At 38.0% G+C, this 17,138-nt stretch overlaps 1 protein-coding gene across 5 annotated transcripts in view; it reads right to left on the bottom strand.

The window, feature by feature from the left end:
• ANKRD17 (ankyrin repeat domain 17) overlaps window positions 1–17,138 on the bottom strand; it is a 181,625-nt gene that overhangs the window by 82,853 nt on the left and 81,634 nt on the right. For all 5 annotated transcript variants that reach the window (XM_062198699.1, XM_062198700.1, XM_062198703.1 and 2 more), the window contains exons 2-3: window positions 12,735–12,888; window positions 2,874–3,030 (exon numbers count right to left, since the gene is read on the bottom strand). In XM_062198699.1, coding sequence (XP_062054683.1) covers window positions 2,874–3,030; window positions 12,735–12,888 — 311 coding nt within the window. The remainder of the gene's footprint in view (window positions 1–2,873; window positions 3,031–12,734; window positions 12,889–17,138) is intronic.

The raw sequence follows: 17,138 nt of genomic DNA, 5'->3' as shown, positions 1-17,138 counted from the left end.
GATGCCTGCACTGCATGTGGCAGTTTTACCTGCCATGCCACAGTGCCGGCACCCCCCAACTTCTTTTTTAAAGATTTATTTATTTATTTGGAAGGCAGAATTACAGAGAGGCAGAGGCAGAGGCAGAGAGGTCCTCCATCTGCTGGTTCACTCCCCAGCAGAAGCCAGGAGCTGTGCTGATGTGAAGCCAGCAGCCAGGAGCCTCTGTTGGGTCTCCCACATGGGTGCAGGGGCCCTGCACTGCTTCATCCTTCACTGCTTTCCCAGACCACAACAGAGAGCCGGATCGGAAGTGGAGCAGCCGGGACTCAAAGTGGTGCCCGGATGAGATGCTGGCACTGCAGATGGCGGCTCCACCCACTATGACATCTCTTACTCACTCACAGTTAATTCTCTGTACTTCTGCCACAATGCCCTGCCATCCTTACTGCTCATTAACATACTAAATATACTCCAATCTCAAGATATTTGTATTTGCTGTTCCTTTGCCAAGACAATTCCTCTCCCAAACACAGCTGACTCCCTTTCCCATTTCAAGTCTATCTTTTGAGAATTTTTCTGACCACCCTATTAGAAATGCAACATGATCTCACCCAAACATTATCCTAGCAATTCCTCAATTTTTCTTTTCCCCATAGTTCTTATCATTGTGTGCCTGACTATACACGTCCCTTAATTGCTCATATTATTGTTTCTTTTTTTTTTTTTTTTTTTTTTTTGAGAGGCAGAGTGGACAGTGAGAGACAGAGAGAAAGGTCTTCCTTTTGCCGTTGGTTCACTCTCCAATGGCTATCGCGGTTGGCGCGCTGCGGCCGGCGCACTGCGCTGATCCAATGGCAGGAGCCAGGTGCTTCTCCTGGTCTCCCATGGGGTGCAGGGCCCAAGCACTTGGGCCATCCTCCACTGCACTCCCTGGCCACAGCAGAGAGCTGGCCTGGAAGAGGGGCAACCAGGACAGGATCGGTGCCCCGACCGGGACTACAACCCGGTGTGCCAGCGCCGCAAGGCGGAGGATTAGCCTAGTGAGCCGCGGCACCGGCCCATTTTATTGTTTCTTTATCAGTGACAGTCTGAAATAGTAGTTAATAACAAGCTTGCCTCTTAGAAGTTCCTCATTTTCCATTTGACAGGACACTAACAGTTCTAGAAGCAATGCTCTCTATCACTTTCAAGTACAGTTAGGAAATTCCTCTCACAACATTTCACATATAAGAACATACTTCTTCTCTTTTGAGGTAAGGTTTCTCTCCCTCTGTCACTTCTTCATGCAAATAACCTCTTCTACTTTACCATTTGAACTTTATCATTAAATTTCCACATATGTATGCTAGCTTTAACAACCTTCAGGATATAGTCCAGCAACAGTTGAACCTCAGAACTTAAGAGCAAAACATGTATTAAGGCTGGCACATAGCATTGCACTTAACTAATATAAAGTCTGACACAAAGTATCTACTGCACTGCACTGTACTTTTCAAGCTTTGTTGAATAGATATGATGGTCACAAACATTTTCTATTGTTTCAATGAAAAATAGCCCATAACTTAATCTTTCTATTCTTTCCTGCTTTAACCAGCTTTAATATACTCCTAAAGGTGTTTCGAAGTTTCCCTCTTTGCCGTCTTAGCAAGCAACACATTAAATAATATTTGGAAATTATCAGTAATATTTTAGATGACAAAACAGAATATTAAGAAATAATATTTGAGGTTAACTAAAAAAGAAGAGTCAACCTATGAATGCCAAGTAAATTAATAAAAACACAAAATCTAGATGCATTAAGACCAATAAAGTGCCAAGACAAAGAGCAAATACATTCACTTGTTAGTACTATTTAATCTCTCTTATATTCTTAAAAGATGATGCATTAAAAACATTATAAAGCAAAATACAATTCTTAAATGCTATTATTTACTCTTCAAACCCATAAAGACAGTCAGGCACCTAATAAAGACATCTTGTTCAATGACAGACAACATACAACAGTGGTCCCCCAAGATTATATTAACTGGTGACATCACAGCCACCTTAGTTTGTGTTAAATAATCCTAGGAAGTTGACATGGTAACGCATTTCTCAAAACATGTCCCTATCATTAACCAACACATAAATGTATTAGGATACTTCCATTTTATCAAATGTTTAAAGACAATTGCTAAAATAAATGACTTCATTTTAGAGGAAAAAAGAAAAGCCACCGAAGGTTGAAAAAAACTAATGTGTATTAATGATAAATTTCTAGTTGTTCCCTTGGAACAATTTTCAATATTCAACCCTAACTGTGTTTATGAATGAAGATGACTTTTATGGCATATCATTAAAAAAACTTAAAATACCAATTCACAAAATATTTACTAAGCCCTTACTAACTCTAAAGTACTAAGTACAATTAAAGGTAATGCAAAAATAAACTCCTCAGATTAATATTTTGGTTATGCGGATCTAGATTTGTAATTTTTTATAACTTCATAAAACAAAAACCTTGCTCTTTAAAATGTTTAGAACTGTCCACATGAACTAGAGGATGTCATTACTAGTTAGAAAGCATTTGCGTTTTTCATTATACATTAAGGAAAATAACAACAAAATTTAAACAAACAAGAAGGCTTTAACAACTAGTTAACAATTGAGCTTTGCAGTCCACAAACACTGGTGCTTCTCAACTACTGGATCTTGATAAAGTTACTCTCTTTAGTTTTTCTTCTGCAAAATGGAGGTAAAATAAAATATGCTTTTTAAGTTTTTCCTGAGTATAACTAAGACATGACATGCTAAGTGCATAGCACAGCACAAGGCACAAAATAAATTCTCAATGTTATTTATTACTTTGAAGAAAATGGATTTCATACTGACCACATTGAAACTCTACTTACTTGTCCGACTGCCCTGCATTTGCTGTGCTTTCTGCTCTCATACGGGTAAGTGCAGCAGCAGCTTCATCCAACGCACAACTAACAGATGATGTCAACCTCCGGAGCACTTCAGGATCTGCAAACGCTTTACCATCAGCCGTGGATAATTTGCCTATTCCTATTATATTATATTCACACCAATATGGATAAACCCAAAAAGAGAAATAAAGTAGAATTCAAGTTACTTAATCTATACACGATATGTTAATCAATAACCTCCAAATGGCACAGTGAATATATATACTGAGCGCTAGCATATTTTGGGAAATTGTTCTGCTCCGATTTTCTAAAAATCTTATTCTTCCCATGTAGTTCAGAAGTATTTGATTGATCCTTGAACTCTCAGATGCCAGAAAAGGATCCTTGGCCTATGCTGGGAAAATCAGGAGTTCTCACTTAGACTTTTGTCATATGTTTGAAAAAAGAACCTATGTTCAAAGGCTGCTAAATTGGTAAGATGTGAGTCATAAGTTATTTAGCCACTTTTATCACCACATGCAGAAAAAGACTGCCCAAAATAAAATCAACATACAGGAGTGAAGAGAAACACAAAGGAGATATAGTCCTGATAAAATTACTTTTGACTTTCTGATGCCAGTATTCAGCACCATTTCTCTATTTTTTCTAAATGTTACCTTTGCTTAAGATTTTGGGCTATTATTTGTGCCAAAAATGGCATTAGAAATTCTAGGATATATATTTTAAATACCCCATAGGAGTATTACCTCTTATTTCAAATTATGTTTATAACTGACTACAAACACTCAAAATTACTCAAAAAGTACCATATATAAAATCTATTCAGAGCAGTAAAACATTTTCAAAAGCAGAAATGGTTAGTAGCCATTTACATGAAACAAAATTTGTTGCTTTTCCAGCTATCCCTTTAGTAAGCTTACCTCTAACCTTATTATTCTAGCTCAGTACTGCTTAATCCAGGCCACCTTTCAGCACTATCCATAGCACTTTTCAGAAATACAGATGCTAGGACAGGCATTTGGCCTAGCAGATGAAATGCTTATTAGGACACCAGCATTCCACATCAGAGTGCCTGGGTTTGATTATTAGTTCTGGTTCCTGGTTTTAGCTTTCTGCTAGTGCTGGTCTTGGAAAGCAGTAGTGATGGTTCAAGTGGTTGGGTCCCTGTCACCCATGTGGGAGACCTGAACTGAGTTTCTAGCTCCTGGCTTCAGGAGCCTTGCCAGGGGCCAAAACAGGCATTTGGGGAGTGAACAACCAGCAAACAAGGAATCTCTGTCTTTCAAATAAATAAACACACAAAATTAAAACTGAGCTCTCCCTGGTTTTTTGAAAAAATAAACAAAATTGACACCCCACTGGCCCAACTAACTATAAAAGGAAGAGAAAAGACTCAAATCAATAAAATCAGAGATGAAAAAGGAAACGTTAACAACAGACACCACAGAAATAAAAAAAATCATCAGAAATTACTACAAGGACTTGTATGCCAGCAAACAGGGAAATCTATCAGAAATGGATAGATTCCTGGACACATGCAACCTACCTAAATTGAACCATGAAGACATAAGAAAACTTAAACAGACCCATAACTGAGACAGAAATTGAAACAGTAATAAAGGCCCTCCCAACAAAGAAAAGCCCAGGACCAGATGGATTCACTGCTGAATTCTACCAGACATTTAAAGAAAAACTAACTCCAATTCTTCTCAAAGGATTCAGAATAATCAAAAGAGAGGAAACCCTCCCAAATTCTTTCTGTGAAGCCAGATCATCCACCCAGACCAAGTGGGATTTATCCCTGGTATGCAGGGATGCTTCAATATTTGCAAATCAACGTGATACACCACATTAACAAACTGCAGAAGAAAAACCATATGATTATCTCAATAGATGCAGAGAAAGCATTTGATAAAATACAACACCCTTTCATGATGAAAACTCTAAGCAAATTGGATATGGAAAGAATATTCCTCAATACAATCAAAGCAATTTATGAAAAACCCACAGCCAGCATCCTATTGAATGGGCAAAAGTTGGAAGCATTTCCACTGAGATCTGGTACAAGACTGGGATGCCCACTTTCACCTTTGCTATTCAATATAATTTTGCAAATGTTAGCCAGAGCCATCAGGCAAGAAAAAGAAATTAAAGGGATACAAATTGGGAAGGAAGAAGTCAAACTATCCCTCTTTGCAGATGATAGGATTCTTTATTTAGGGGATCCAAAGAACTCTACTAAGAGACTATTGGAGCTCATAGAAGAGTTTGGCAAAGCAGCAGGATATAAAATCAATGCACAAAAGTCAACAGCCTTTGTATACACAGGCAATGCCATGGCTGAGAAAGAACCTCTAAGATCAATCCCATCCACAATAGCTACAAAAACAATCAAATACATTGGAATAAACTTAACCGAGGATGTTAAAGATCTCTACGATGAGAATTACAAAATCTGAAAGAAAGAAATAGAAGAGGATACCAAAAAATGGAAAAATCTTCCATGCTCATGGATTGGAAGAATCAACATCATCAAAATGTCCATTCTCCCAAAAGAAATCCATAGATTCTATGTGATACCAATCAAAATACCAAAGACATTCTTCTCAGATCTGGAAAAAATGATGCTGAAATTCATATGGAAACAAAGGAGACCCCAAATACCTAAAGCCATCTTGTACAACAACAACAAAAAAAAAAAGCCAGAGGCATCACAATACCAGATTTCAGGACATACTACAGGGCAGAACTTCCACTTTGACTATGACCTCGTTTAAATAAGATCGGAGTCGGCGAACTCAAAAGGCTTCCATAGCCTTGGCAACTCATGACAAGAGCCTAGGGAGATTACTGACGCCATAAACAAGAGTGTCAAATTGTTAAGTCAACAACAGGAGTCACTGTGTACTTACTCCTCATGTAGGATCTCTGTCCTTAATGTGTTGCTCAATGTGAATTAATGCTATAACTAGTACTATAACAGTATTTTACACTTTTTGTTTCTGTGTGGGTGCAAACTGTTGAAATCTTTACTTAATATATACTAAAATGATCTTCTGTATATAAAGATAACTGAAAATGCATCTTGAAGTGAATGGAATGGGAGAGGGAGGGGGAGATGGGAGGGTTGCGGGTGGGAGGGAAGCTATAGGGGTGGTGGGGAAGCCACTGTAATCCATAAGCTGTACTTTGGAAATTTATATTTATTAAATAAAAGTTTAAAAAAAAAAGAAAATGAATCTTAATGTGAATGGGATGGGAAAGGGAGCGGGAGATGGGAGGGTTGAGGCTGGGAGGGAAGTTATGGGGGGTAAAAAGCCACTGTAATCCAAAAGCGGTACTTTGTTAGAATAGATATTATACAGCCCTGCTACTCAATATGTACCACATTGAATAACATAATGTTACAACTTTGGAGTTTGTTAGAAAGGCAGAATCTCAGGTCACAAAATATACTAATCTAAAACTTAAATTAAAAAAAAAAAATCTCCAAGTGACTCAATTGAACATTAAAATTTTAAAAACAATATTTTAAGTTTTAATTTTAAAATTTGTATTTATTTATTTAATATAAAAGCAGAGAGAGAGAGAGAGAGAGAGAGAGAGAGAGAGAGAGAGAGAGAGAAACCTGCATATACTGGTTCATTCCACAAATGCCCACAACAGCAAGGGGTGGGCCAGGTTGACACCAGGAGCCAGAACTCAGTCCTATTCTCTGACAATGAGGGTGTAGGAACCCCACTACCTGAGATATTAGCTGCTGCCTCCCAGAGTGCACATTAGCACAAAGCTAGAATCAAGAGCAGAGCCAGGACTCAAACCCAGGCACACTAATATGGGACATGTGCATCTCAAAAAGTATCTTCTCTGTTATGTCAAACACTCACTCCTTATTACAGGTTTTGAAACTGCTCCTTATTGTAAGTTTTAAATCTAATTAAGACAAAACAGGCTACTCAGTAATAATAAGCATACCTGAATAAGAAAAAATCTTAAAAGAATTAAAGGGATTCAATAATATTTTATAAGTTTGTGTTTAAACTTAATAAAAGTCTCTAGTTTGTCAGTTTTCTAAAAATTTTAAGATTTCAAATATTACATCTTCCAAAAAATTCTAGTAAGAAGGCTTTATGATTTCAGCTATAACAAAATGTTCAGAAGTCAAATTTCATATCTGCCACAAGCAAGATATACAAAATATAGAAACTATATAATTTGTATCACTAACATTTAAAGTCATACTATAATCTTAATCTGCTATATTTATTCAATAGGAAATTTTTGGTGAAGTATATTATTGCATTTTTTAAAATTAATTTATTTATTTGAAAGAGTTACACAAAGAGAGAAGGAGAGAGAGAGGGAGAGACAGACAGAGAGATCTTCTATCTGCTGGTTCATTCCCCAATTAACCACACGGCTGGAGCTGTGCGGATCCAAAGCCGAGGTAGAGCAGCCGGGACTCGAATTGGCGTCCATATGGGATGCTGGCATTGCAGGCAGCGGCTTTACTTGCTATGCCACAGCGCCAGCCCCATTATTGCATAATTAAGATCATGGTCACAAGATCATGGTCACAAATTTCCACATGAGACAATTAGCTCCAGTTATTAAGCCAATCCAGATTGGCTATACAAATATTTGTCAATGATATCAACAGGAACAAGGCAAGAGGATAGATCTGGATTAACAGAAAGCAATCACTGCTTTAAAAAGAAAAGTCATAAAATAACCCACATTAAATCTTTTTGAACTTCTCCTATAAAGATATGAGAATAAAAACAGATAACTGGAAAATAAGCCAAGATACAGAGAATACCCTCTCATAAATAAACTGGCAATTTATTTTAGCTATTCTGGATTACAGTGAGCTATTTTTTCTCATTTTATTCAGTTATTAGATATTAATCAGCAAAGAACAAAAAAAAGAAAGGAACTTGATGACCAGATTATTCTTTGCAAATTCTGACATTTAATCAACTTTGGACAGAAGGTGCATTAAACTATCACCTAGGTCGGGGCACCGATCCTGTCCCGGTTGCCCCTCTTCCAGGCCAGCTCTCTGCTGTGGCCAGGGAGTGCAGTGGAGGATGGCCCAAGTGCTTGGGTCCTGCACCCCATGGGAGACCAGGATAAGCACCTGGCTCCTGCCATCGGAACAGCGCGGTGCGCCGGCCGCAGCGCGCTACCGCGGCGGCCATTAGAGGGTGAACCAACGGCAAAGGAAGACCTTTCTCTCTGTCTCTCTCTCTCACTGTCCACTCTGCCTGTCAAAAATAAAAAAAAATAAAAAATAAAAAAATTAAAAAAAAAACTATCACCTAGATTTCTGACTTTTAAGATAACGGGGTATGTAACTTTTTTAAGAAAAAAAATTTTTTAGAGATTTATTTTATTGCAGCTATTGTTGTGACACAGCAGGTCAAGCTGCTGCCTGATGTGCCAGTGGCCCATATGCATGCTGGTTCATGTCCCGGTTGCTCAGCTTCCAATTCAGCTCTCTGCTAATGGCCAAGGAAAGGTAGAAGATGGCCCAGGCACCTGGAACCCTATCACACACATAGGACAGAGATCTGGAAGAAGCTCCAGGCTCCTGGATTTAATTTGACCTAGAGTTGGCTGCTGCAGCCATCTGGGCAGTGAGCCAGCAGATGGATGATTGATCTCTCTGTCTCTTCCCATCTTTCTGAAACTCTTTCAAAATAAAACTTTAAAAACAAAAGATTTATTTTATTTATCAGACAAGTAGTTACAGGAAGAGGAAAAGATGGGGAGGGGGAGAGGGGAGGTGGAGAGAGAGAGAGAGAGAAAGAGAAAGAGAGAGAGAGAAAGAGAGAGACACAGACAGACACACACTTTCCACCCACTGGTTTACACCCCAAAATGCCACAACTGCCAGGCCTGGAGCCTAGAATTCCATCCAGATTTCCCTTGCAGGTGGCAGGGTCTCAGGTACTTGGGCCATCTTCTGCTGCCTCCCCCAGTACAATAAAAGGGAGTTGGATGGGAAGTGGAGCACATGGGACTTGAACTGCTCATTTGGGATGCTGACATGGCAGGCAGCAGCTTAACACACTGCTCCACAACTCCAGCCTTGGGTACATAATTATTTTGTTTTTCCTCTTTGAACTAATTTACTCAAAAGAGGTCTAAAATGCAACAGAAACTCCATGTTTCATAAACCTAGGAAAAATTTTTAAGTCTAGCTAATACTTTGTGAAGATAAATAGATAGATGTATCAACTGAAGCGAAAGAAAGGTGTTGAGGCCGGCGCCGCGGCTCATTAGGCTAATCCTCTGCCTTGCGGCGCCGGCACACCGGGTTCTAGTCCCGGTCGGGGCGCCGGATTCTGTCCCAGTTGCCCCTCTTCCAGGCCAGCTCTCTGCTGTGGCCAGGGAGTGCAGTGGAGGATGGCCCAAGTGCTTGGGCCCTTCACCCCATGGGAGACCAGAAGAAGCACCTGGCTCCTGCCTTTGGATCAGCGCGGTGCGCCAGCCGCAGCGCGCTGTCCGCAGCGGCCATTGGAGGGTGAACCAACGGCAAAAGGAAGACCTTTCTCTCTGTCTCTCTCTCTCACTGTCCACTCTGCCTGTCAAAAAAAAAAAAAAAAGAAAGGTGTTGAGTGCGAAAGGCCTCAGCAATTTTAAGTACTGTATATAGGGGCCGGCACAATGGCATAGTGGGTAAAGCCGATGCCGTTTTGAGTCCCAGCTGCTCCACTTCTGATCCACCTCTCTGCTATGGCTGGGGAAAGCAGTGGAAGATGGCCCAAATCCTTGGGCCCCTGCACTCAGGTGTGAGATCCAGAAGTTCCTGGCTCTTTGCAGGCACAATTTTTGACTCCCAAATTGCACAGCCAGATGATTATTCTTTCCCTAAGAGACCAAATTAGAAAAAGTCCTAGACTAGTAGATACCAGGTATGGAGGAACTAAAGGGAAAAAGGATTAAGTGAATGTCTATTTGGTGAGCAGGTAGTTCCTCAGCCCCCCCTTCCCATTTTCAGCTCCCAGTATCCTGGCAGATGAATCTCTGAAGAAACTGACCAGCCACACATAAAAGATCTCAAGGTATTCAGTCTAGTGGGTCCTAAGAAATGGAAGGATCTCATGCAATCACCAATAGGAACTCAAATGCCCCCAAGATTACCCACCTCTGGTATATACAACACATAGAATTCTTGAGACTGTGAATTTAATAATTTTACTCCTATGAAAAAGTATGCTTTATGGCACAACTGACCTGAAGACAAGGAGATTTCCTGGAGGGGCCTTACCCAATCATATGAGCTCTCAAAAAGCAGAGTTTATTTATTTATTTATTTTTGGCTTGAGATAAAAAAGTCAGAGGCCCAAATTACATGGATTTTATGTGCTGCTGCTGGCTTAAGAGATAGAGTGAGCATGTCAACGGATACAGAAAACTTCAAAGAAGTAAAAAGAGCTTCAACTGGTAGCCCTTAGAATTTGGGACCTGAGGCCTATAACAGCAAAGAGCTATAAACTTGGAAAGAAATTTCCCACCACAAAAAACTATTGAGACCTTACACAGAGAATCTACTCACAATGCCAATATCTGATCCACAAAAACTAAGAAGCAATAAATGAGTGCTATTTCACTCTACTATATTTATGATGAGCTGCAACAGAAAATGCACAAATTGACAAAACATGTATGTAGACTTCCCAATTAAGCTTTCTATAACTGTACCTTTTGGATACAAACAAAACCTAGTGATCACCAGATACCAGAAGAAAATCTTAAATGTGAAGACAACCAAAAGTATTCAAAATGATACTGAAATTTTAAAATGCCAAACATTCTAAAGTTTTAAGAAAGGAGGAGTAGGGACAAGTGGCATCAACATACTGGAAAATCATAAATAAGCATGACACAAACTTCCCAAGTTCAACACCAGAAATTAAAAGACAATGGAGCAGCAACTTCAAAGACTGAAGTGGTATTTTAAACTAGAATACTATTCCAAGTCAAAAGAAAGGATTTTGAGACATGCCTGGGGCATCTTTCTCAAGACAGGGAATGGATACCTAAATCTTATTCAATCTCAACATCATAAAGTAATCAGACAGTACTACACGATATACAAGGAAACATATGGCACCATGAATGATTATTTTTGTAAAAAACAAAATAATGCTAAATCTGGTCAAGTATCTGTATCTGAATTCTGCTTTATAGAAAACCCAACACACAGAGGTACAACTGTCAACATTCTTAAGTGGGAAAAAAATGACCCAGTTTCTTAGACACTAACAACAACCAAAAGAAAGTATACAGGGGTGGGCATTTGGTATAACAGATAAGACCCTAACTGGGACACATGCACTCCTTATCAGAGTGCCTGGGATAAAGTCCCAGCTCTACTTTCAACTCTGGTTTGGTGCCAATGCACTCCTTGGGAGGCCACAGGTGTTGGCTCCCTACCATCCATGTAGGAGACTTAAGGCCCAAGCAGTTGGGTCATTTTCCACTGCTTTCCCAGGTTATTACAGGGAGCTGGATGGGAAGTGGAGCAGCCGGGAATTGAACTGGCACCTGTATGGCACTGCAGAAGGAAGCTTAACCTACTACGTGATAGCACCGTCTCCAACATCAGAGTTCTTAAACCATAAAAATTAATGTTCATAGTATATTTGTCTATTTTAGAAAACCTAAGAAAATACATATTTGTAAATGAACATAGAGATTTAGAGTTATTATCACCTTATGTATAAGGCATACTAGCTACATGGTGCTAAACCTTTGGAAACATATATAATCCCTAATTAAAGTACTGTTCTTATGGAGACAACATAATGATGATGATCCACTTTACCAAAAAAATGTAGTGATGACTCACTTTACAAGGTTTTAAAAGACAGTCTGTAACAAAAATGTGAGGGGGAATTATACACAGTCAATTCTTGTTATTCATAGTAGTTGTATTATGTGAAATTCCTGCAAACACTGAATTAATGAATACTGAACCACTGCTCCCATGAGCCATGCAGGTGTAGATTACTTATAAGCCTCTGGCCACAGCATTTTCATTAGTTTAAAGACACCTTATTTAATGTACATAAGAGCACTTCAGAAAGTTCATGGAAAAACTGAATGAAATGATACATTTATTTTGATGTAAAAATATTTTGAAACCCATAGTTTTTCATAATATGCATTTTCCATGAGAAGATCCCACATAACTGATTTATTAACACTGAATTAACAGCTAACTGTACTATACTTGATATCTGAATAAACCTTATCAAACACAAGTATTTTCTTTGTAAGGCATTATCACAGCCTCCTAATGCTTAGGAACACTGCTAAGAACACATGACCATTATGCTTATGTTTTAAATAATGAAATCACCAACCAAAACGCAAAAAATGTGGAAAACATGGAACTATTAGACTGCAAAAGGACATTTGCTTATAAAATGAGGGCTGAAACAAGAAGGCAAAATATCACCTTGTTTGACTTCAACTGAGTACAGAATGACTCAAATTTTTCTTGTTCTAACAGTGCATGCCCATGAAACACTGTGAGTACTGAAGTTAGGGTTACAAACAAATTTTAGCATGTAAGTCCAGAAATATGAAATTTATAAATGATGAATATCTATAAAGTTGTAAAAAGTTCAACTGTAAAAATCAATTGTAAATAGATTTTACTGATAGTGAAAATTAAGATACGTTTTAATGAAATGCCCAATGTAATTCCCCAGAAAAAAATGAATTAACGTTTATAAATAATGTTATACTAAATATCAAAGGTCTTTTATAATGTGCAATTTAGGCTAATAAGGTAGACTTAGGACTATGTAGAATTTACAGACATACCTGCAGCTTCTAGCAAAGCTTCCAGTCTAGCTTGTGTTTCTGGATCTACTGTCCTGAGGTCTGCACCATCAGCAGTACCTGACAAAAGCAACTTGGAAGCCGTTTCCAGCATTGGATTTTCCAAATCATCCTGATCCAAAATGAAAGATTCCACCTAGAAAACAAATACAAAAAAAGAAGAAAGGGAGGAATGAAAGGAGAAAGGGAAACAGGGAAGAGAAATAAACAGAGGAAAAAGGATGGGGAGAGAAAAATATATTTTAGCATAATTATTAATGATAAATACAATGGAACCCCAAATAAATAGGATATCTAAACCCACTGCTTAACTGAAGAAGAAAATTACGTTTGTAGAAGAATTTAAGAAATTATTACTCATTTGCAATGTAATTTTGTTTACTGAAATAATTTGCACTCTTTCCAATCTTAATCTGGCTATGAGGATCTGATGAACTTTATGCTTAGGCTATGAAACCTCTTGCCATTGGCAGAGGACCTACAACCAGCAGTTTTAAACATTTTGCTTTTAGGATTTATTTACTTATAAAGTACTCAGGTCCCTAGGGCTTCACAAGAGGGTTTTAATTCTTGGTATTTACTGTATCAGACCATAATATCAAAGAACCACACAATCAAAATCACCACTGATTTAATCAGACATCAAGAAGCACTGAAAAACTATCCAGACTAGATAAATAACAGCTCCAAAATCCCAATTTGCAGTCAAAAGCTTGATTTTAACATTGACAAATAACTGTCATTATTTTCTTTAATGACAGCCTCACTTCAATCATTTTTAAGAATGCTTCCTAAGTACCAAAGTTTGATAACCAACATGTTTGTTAATTGTGCTTTCTAGCAAAAATGGCATTTTATGAAAAGAAGTAGCTAATTTACTTTGTATTTGAAGAGACAGCATATGTGCTTTCCCTCCAAACACTATAATATTGTATGCAGAAGTGTGTTCTGTGTACTTCTCAATTTGTCACAGTAATATTAGGACACACATTTAAAAATGAAGACTTCATAAAGTTAACAATTTCTATTGCTTCACTAATGACACTGTTAAAATGAAACTATTTTTTACATATTGTTTTAACTGCAACTGTATGACAAAGAAGAATATAGTGAGAGAAGTACAGTTTAGTGCCATACCCTTCACTGAGGGCCAAAGATTAGCTACTATTGCACCATACTAGTACTATTGTACTATTGCAAAATCACAAGAAAAATAAAAAATAACATTTTAATATCATGATGAAAATAGTTCTGACCTCCTGGACACCCTAAATGGTCTCTGGGACTCTTGAGAGGTCCACAGACCATATGTTGAGAACCACTGATAATAAATATGCCAGATTAAATGAAAAAGAAATGTAAAGAATCAAGGTTAACAAAATTTGAAGACACAGGGAAAAGATTTGTTTCATCGTTCCTTATTTCAGTGCTACTTACAAACAAGCAATAAAATATATTCTTTTTTGTTGAATGATAAAAATTGGTAATTACTATATACCTATACCAATCATTATCTAATATGAAATAAGGATTTTTTGTTCACAAATCTAACACCGTAATATCTAAACCAATTAATTAGTAGGGCTGGTACTGTAGCACAGCAGGTAAAGCTGCTACCTTCAGTGCCAGCATCCCACATGGGTGCCTGTTCGAATCCTGACTGCTCCACTTTGAATCCGGCACCCCATTAATGTGCCTGGGAAAGCAGATGACAGCCCAAGTTCTTAGGCCCCTGCACCCATGTAGGAGACCCAGAAGAATCTCCTGGGTCCTGGCTTAGATCAGTCGCACTCCGGCCATTGCGGCCATTTGGGAGTAAGCTAGCAGATGGAAGACCTCTCTCTCTCTCTCTCTCTCTCTCTCTCTGACTCTAACTCTAACTCTAACTCTAACTCTCAAATAAATAAGCCTTAAAAAACAAAAAGTAGCGGCTGGCATGCCAGTAAAGTTGCCGCCTACAGTGCCAGCATCCCACATGGGTGCTAGTTCAGGTCCAGCTGTTTTACTTCCTATCTAGCTCTCTATTATGGCCTGGGAAAGCAACAGAAAATGGTCTAAGTTCTTAGGCCTCTGCACTCACATGGAAGAAGCTCCTGGCTCCTGGCTTCAGATAGGCCCAGCTCTGGCTGTTGTGGCCATTCGGGGAGTAAACCAGCAGATGGAAGACCTCTCTCTCTCCCTCTCCCTCTGCCTCTCTTTCACTCTTTCTTTCAGATAAATAAATAAATCTTTCTTAAAAAAATCAGTAACCTTGAACGTAATCATGCTTTTGTCTAATAACAATAGATCAGGAATAAATTCTTAACTCCATAACATCAGAAATTATATTGTTCCACCTATCTAGTAACCTGGAATACAACTACATTTAATCGACACATATTTAATATTAAACAAAACTTCTGAAATTTCAAATACAAATAACACTCTGAAAACAGTCTCCACAAATATTTGAAGATGTTCATGAAATTTCACAGTATGAGTGGAAACAATCAAAAGAACCTTTAAAATGTCAAGGAGAAAAGAAAAAATACAACAACTTTTGTTTTTAAAGGCAGCAAAGCCATGAAAAATCAAGAATTTTATAAGCTAATTAAGCAAGGTATTATTCTTTAGGAAGATTAAAATATAACACTTTATAAAGTAGATTTTTGGGCTTGATTTGGCCAAAACAGGGTATGATTCAAAACTGTATATGTAAAAAAAAAAACAAAACAAAACCTTCCTATCTTCAAACATGGTCCAAAAGATGAGTCTGTCTAAAGAATAGGGTATTTCCCAATAAAATTTTCTTTTTATGAATCAAGAATCATTTCAATCTAATGGGAGATGGTAAAACAAACTAAACAAAGGAAATACATTTAGGTAAAATGAAGACATGAAAAATTAAATAAATTTTGTATACTAAAGTTGTACACAACAAAAGCCCTCAAAGAGCAGTATTTGGATAACTGCAATACCACAGGAATAGAGAAGCTATTCCAAGGAGACACCGCATACATAAAGAATAATATGAAAAGATTTCAACTGACATAACTAATTTATGTAAGAGAAAGAAAGGAGGAATGTTACATTGGCAAGCAGACACAACACTTCTGTATGAAAAAACAGATGGTTTACTGTGGGAAGTCAGAAGGTTATAAGTTAGATCATAAAAACTGTTAAATTTCAATCAAAAGTGACTTTTCTGACATAAAGTCCTCTATGCCATAACTGATTTTAAAAGTTGCATTTTGGGGTAGGTGTCACAGCCTGCAATGTCAGCATCCCATATGGGTGCCAGTTTGTGTCCAGGCTGCTCCATTTCTGATCCAGCTCTCTGCTAAAGTCCTGGGAAAAGCAGCAGGATATGGCTCAGATATCTGGGCCTTTGTTATCTTTGTGGGAGGCCCAGGGGAAGCTCCTGGATCCTGGCTTTGGCCTGAACCTGTGCTGTTCATTGCAGCCATCAGGGGAATGAACCAGTGGATAGATTTCTCTCTGTAACTCTTTCAAATAAAGACAAATGAATCTTTTAAAAAAAGTTGTATTTTAATCCTTTATTGAAGGATACTTAGAAACATTTGCTCTTAATTACTTCAAATTTCTTTACAAAATTTCTCATGTTGGTTGTTACAGTCCCACTATTCTTAGAATATACAACACTTGTTAACTTAAAAACAGCAATTTAAAATGACTACGAAATTCTAAAAAGGAGTGGGGTATAGTGGTTAAGAAGCCTATGGTCCCAAATCAGAGTGCCTGGGTTCAAGTCTCAGCTCCAGCCCTAGCTCTCGATCTCATTCCAACTTCCTGCTAATGCACACCCTAGGAGGCAGCAGTCCATGCCCCAAGAGGTTGGGTTCCTGTCACTCAAGAGGGATATCTGATTGAGTTGACCATGGCCAAACCCCAGATGTTGCAAGTTTCTGAAATTTTAACCTGCAGATGCGTGTTCTCTACCATTTAAAAATTTTAAGTGGGGAAGGATATAAGTAAGAATTGTAACTAGTATTTTTCCGCCATACCCAGTTCAAGATCAATGAGTCAGTATCTAATTTCAAGGACACTATCAGGATCTAGGTACCAGTATTGCCATCAGCTGCTACCTGTCTGACTTAACCAAGTCCCCCAGCCATTTCTGGGCACTTATTTGTTTCATAAATTTATTACATGTGATTATATGTATTCATTGTCTTTGTAAGCTTCATGAAAACAGAAAATTTGTTTACTAATGTAAGTTTGGCTTGCTGATGAACAACCAGCAACTATCTTTAACATACTGTCAGGACGCAAACTGAGTAAATAAAAAAAAAATCCTCAAAGAAGTTTCAATTTACCAGATTGAGTTTGGGATCTTTCCTTTCAGATTCTTTTTTGTTTTTTAAGATCTATTTATTTATTTAAAAG

This window comes from Lepus europaeus, chromosome 8 (genome assembly GCF_033115175.1).
Source record: "Lepus europaeus isolate LE1 chromosome 8, mLepTim1.pri, whole genome shotgun sequence".
Taxonomy (NCBI): domain Eukaryota; kingdom Metazoa; phylum Chordata; class Mammalia; order Lagomorpha; family Leporidae; genus Lepus; species Lepus europaeus.
The sequence above is the reverse complement of the archived record's forward strand: the minus strand, read 5'-3'. Positions and strand labels throughout refer to the sequence as shown.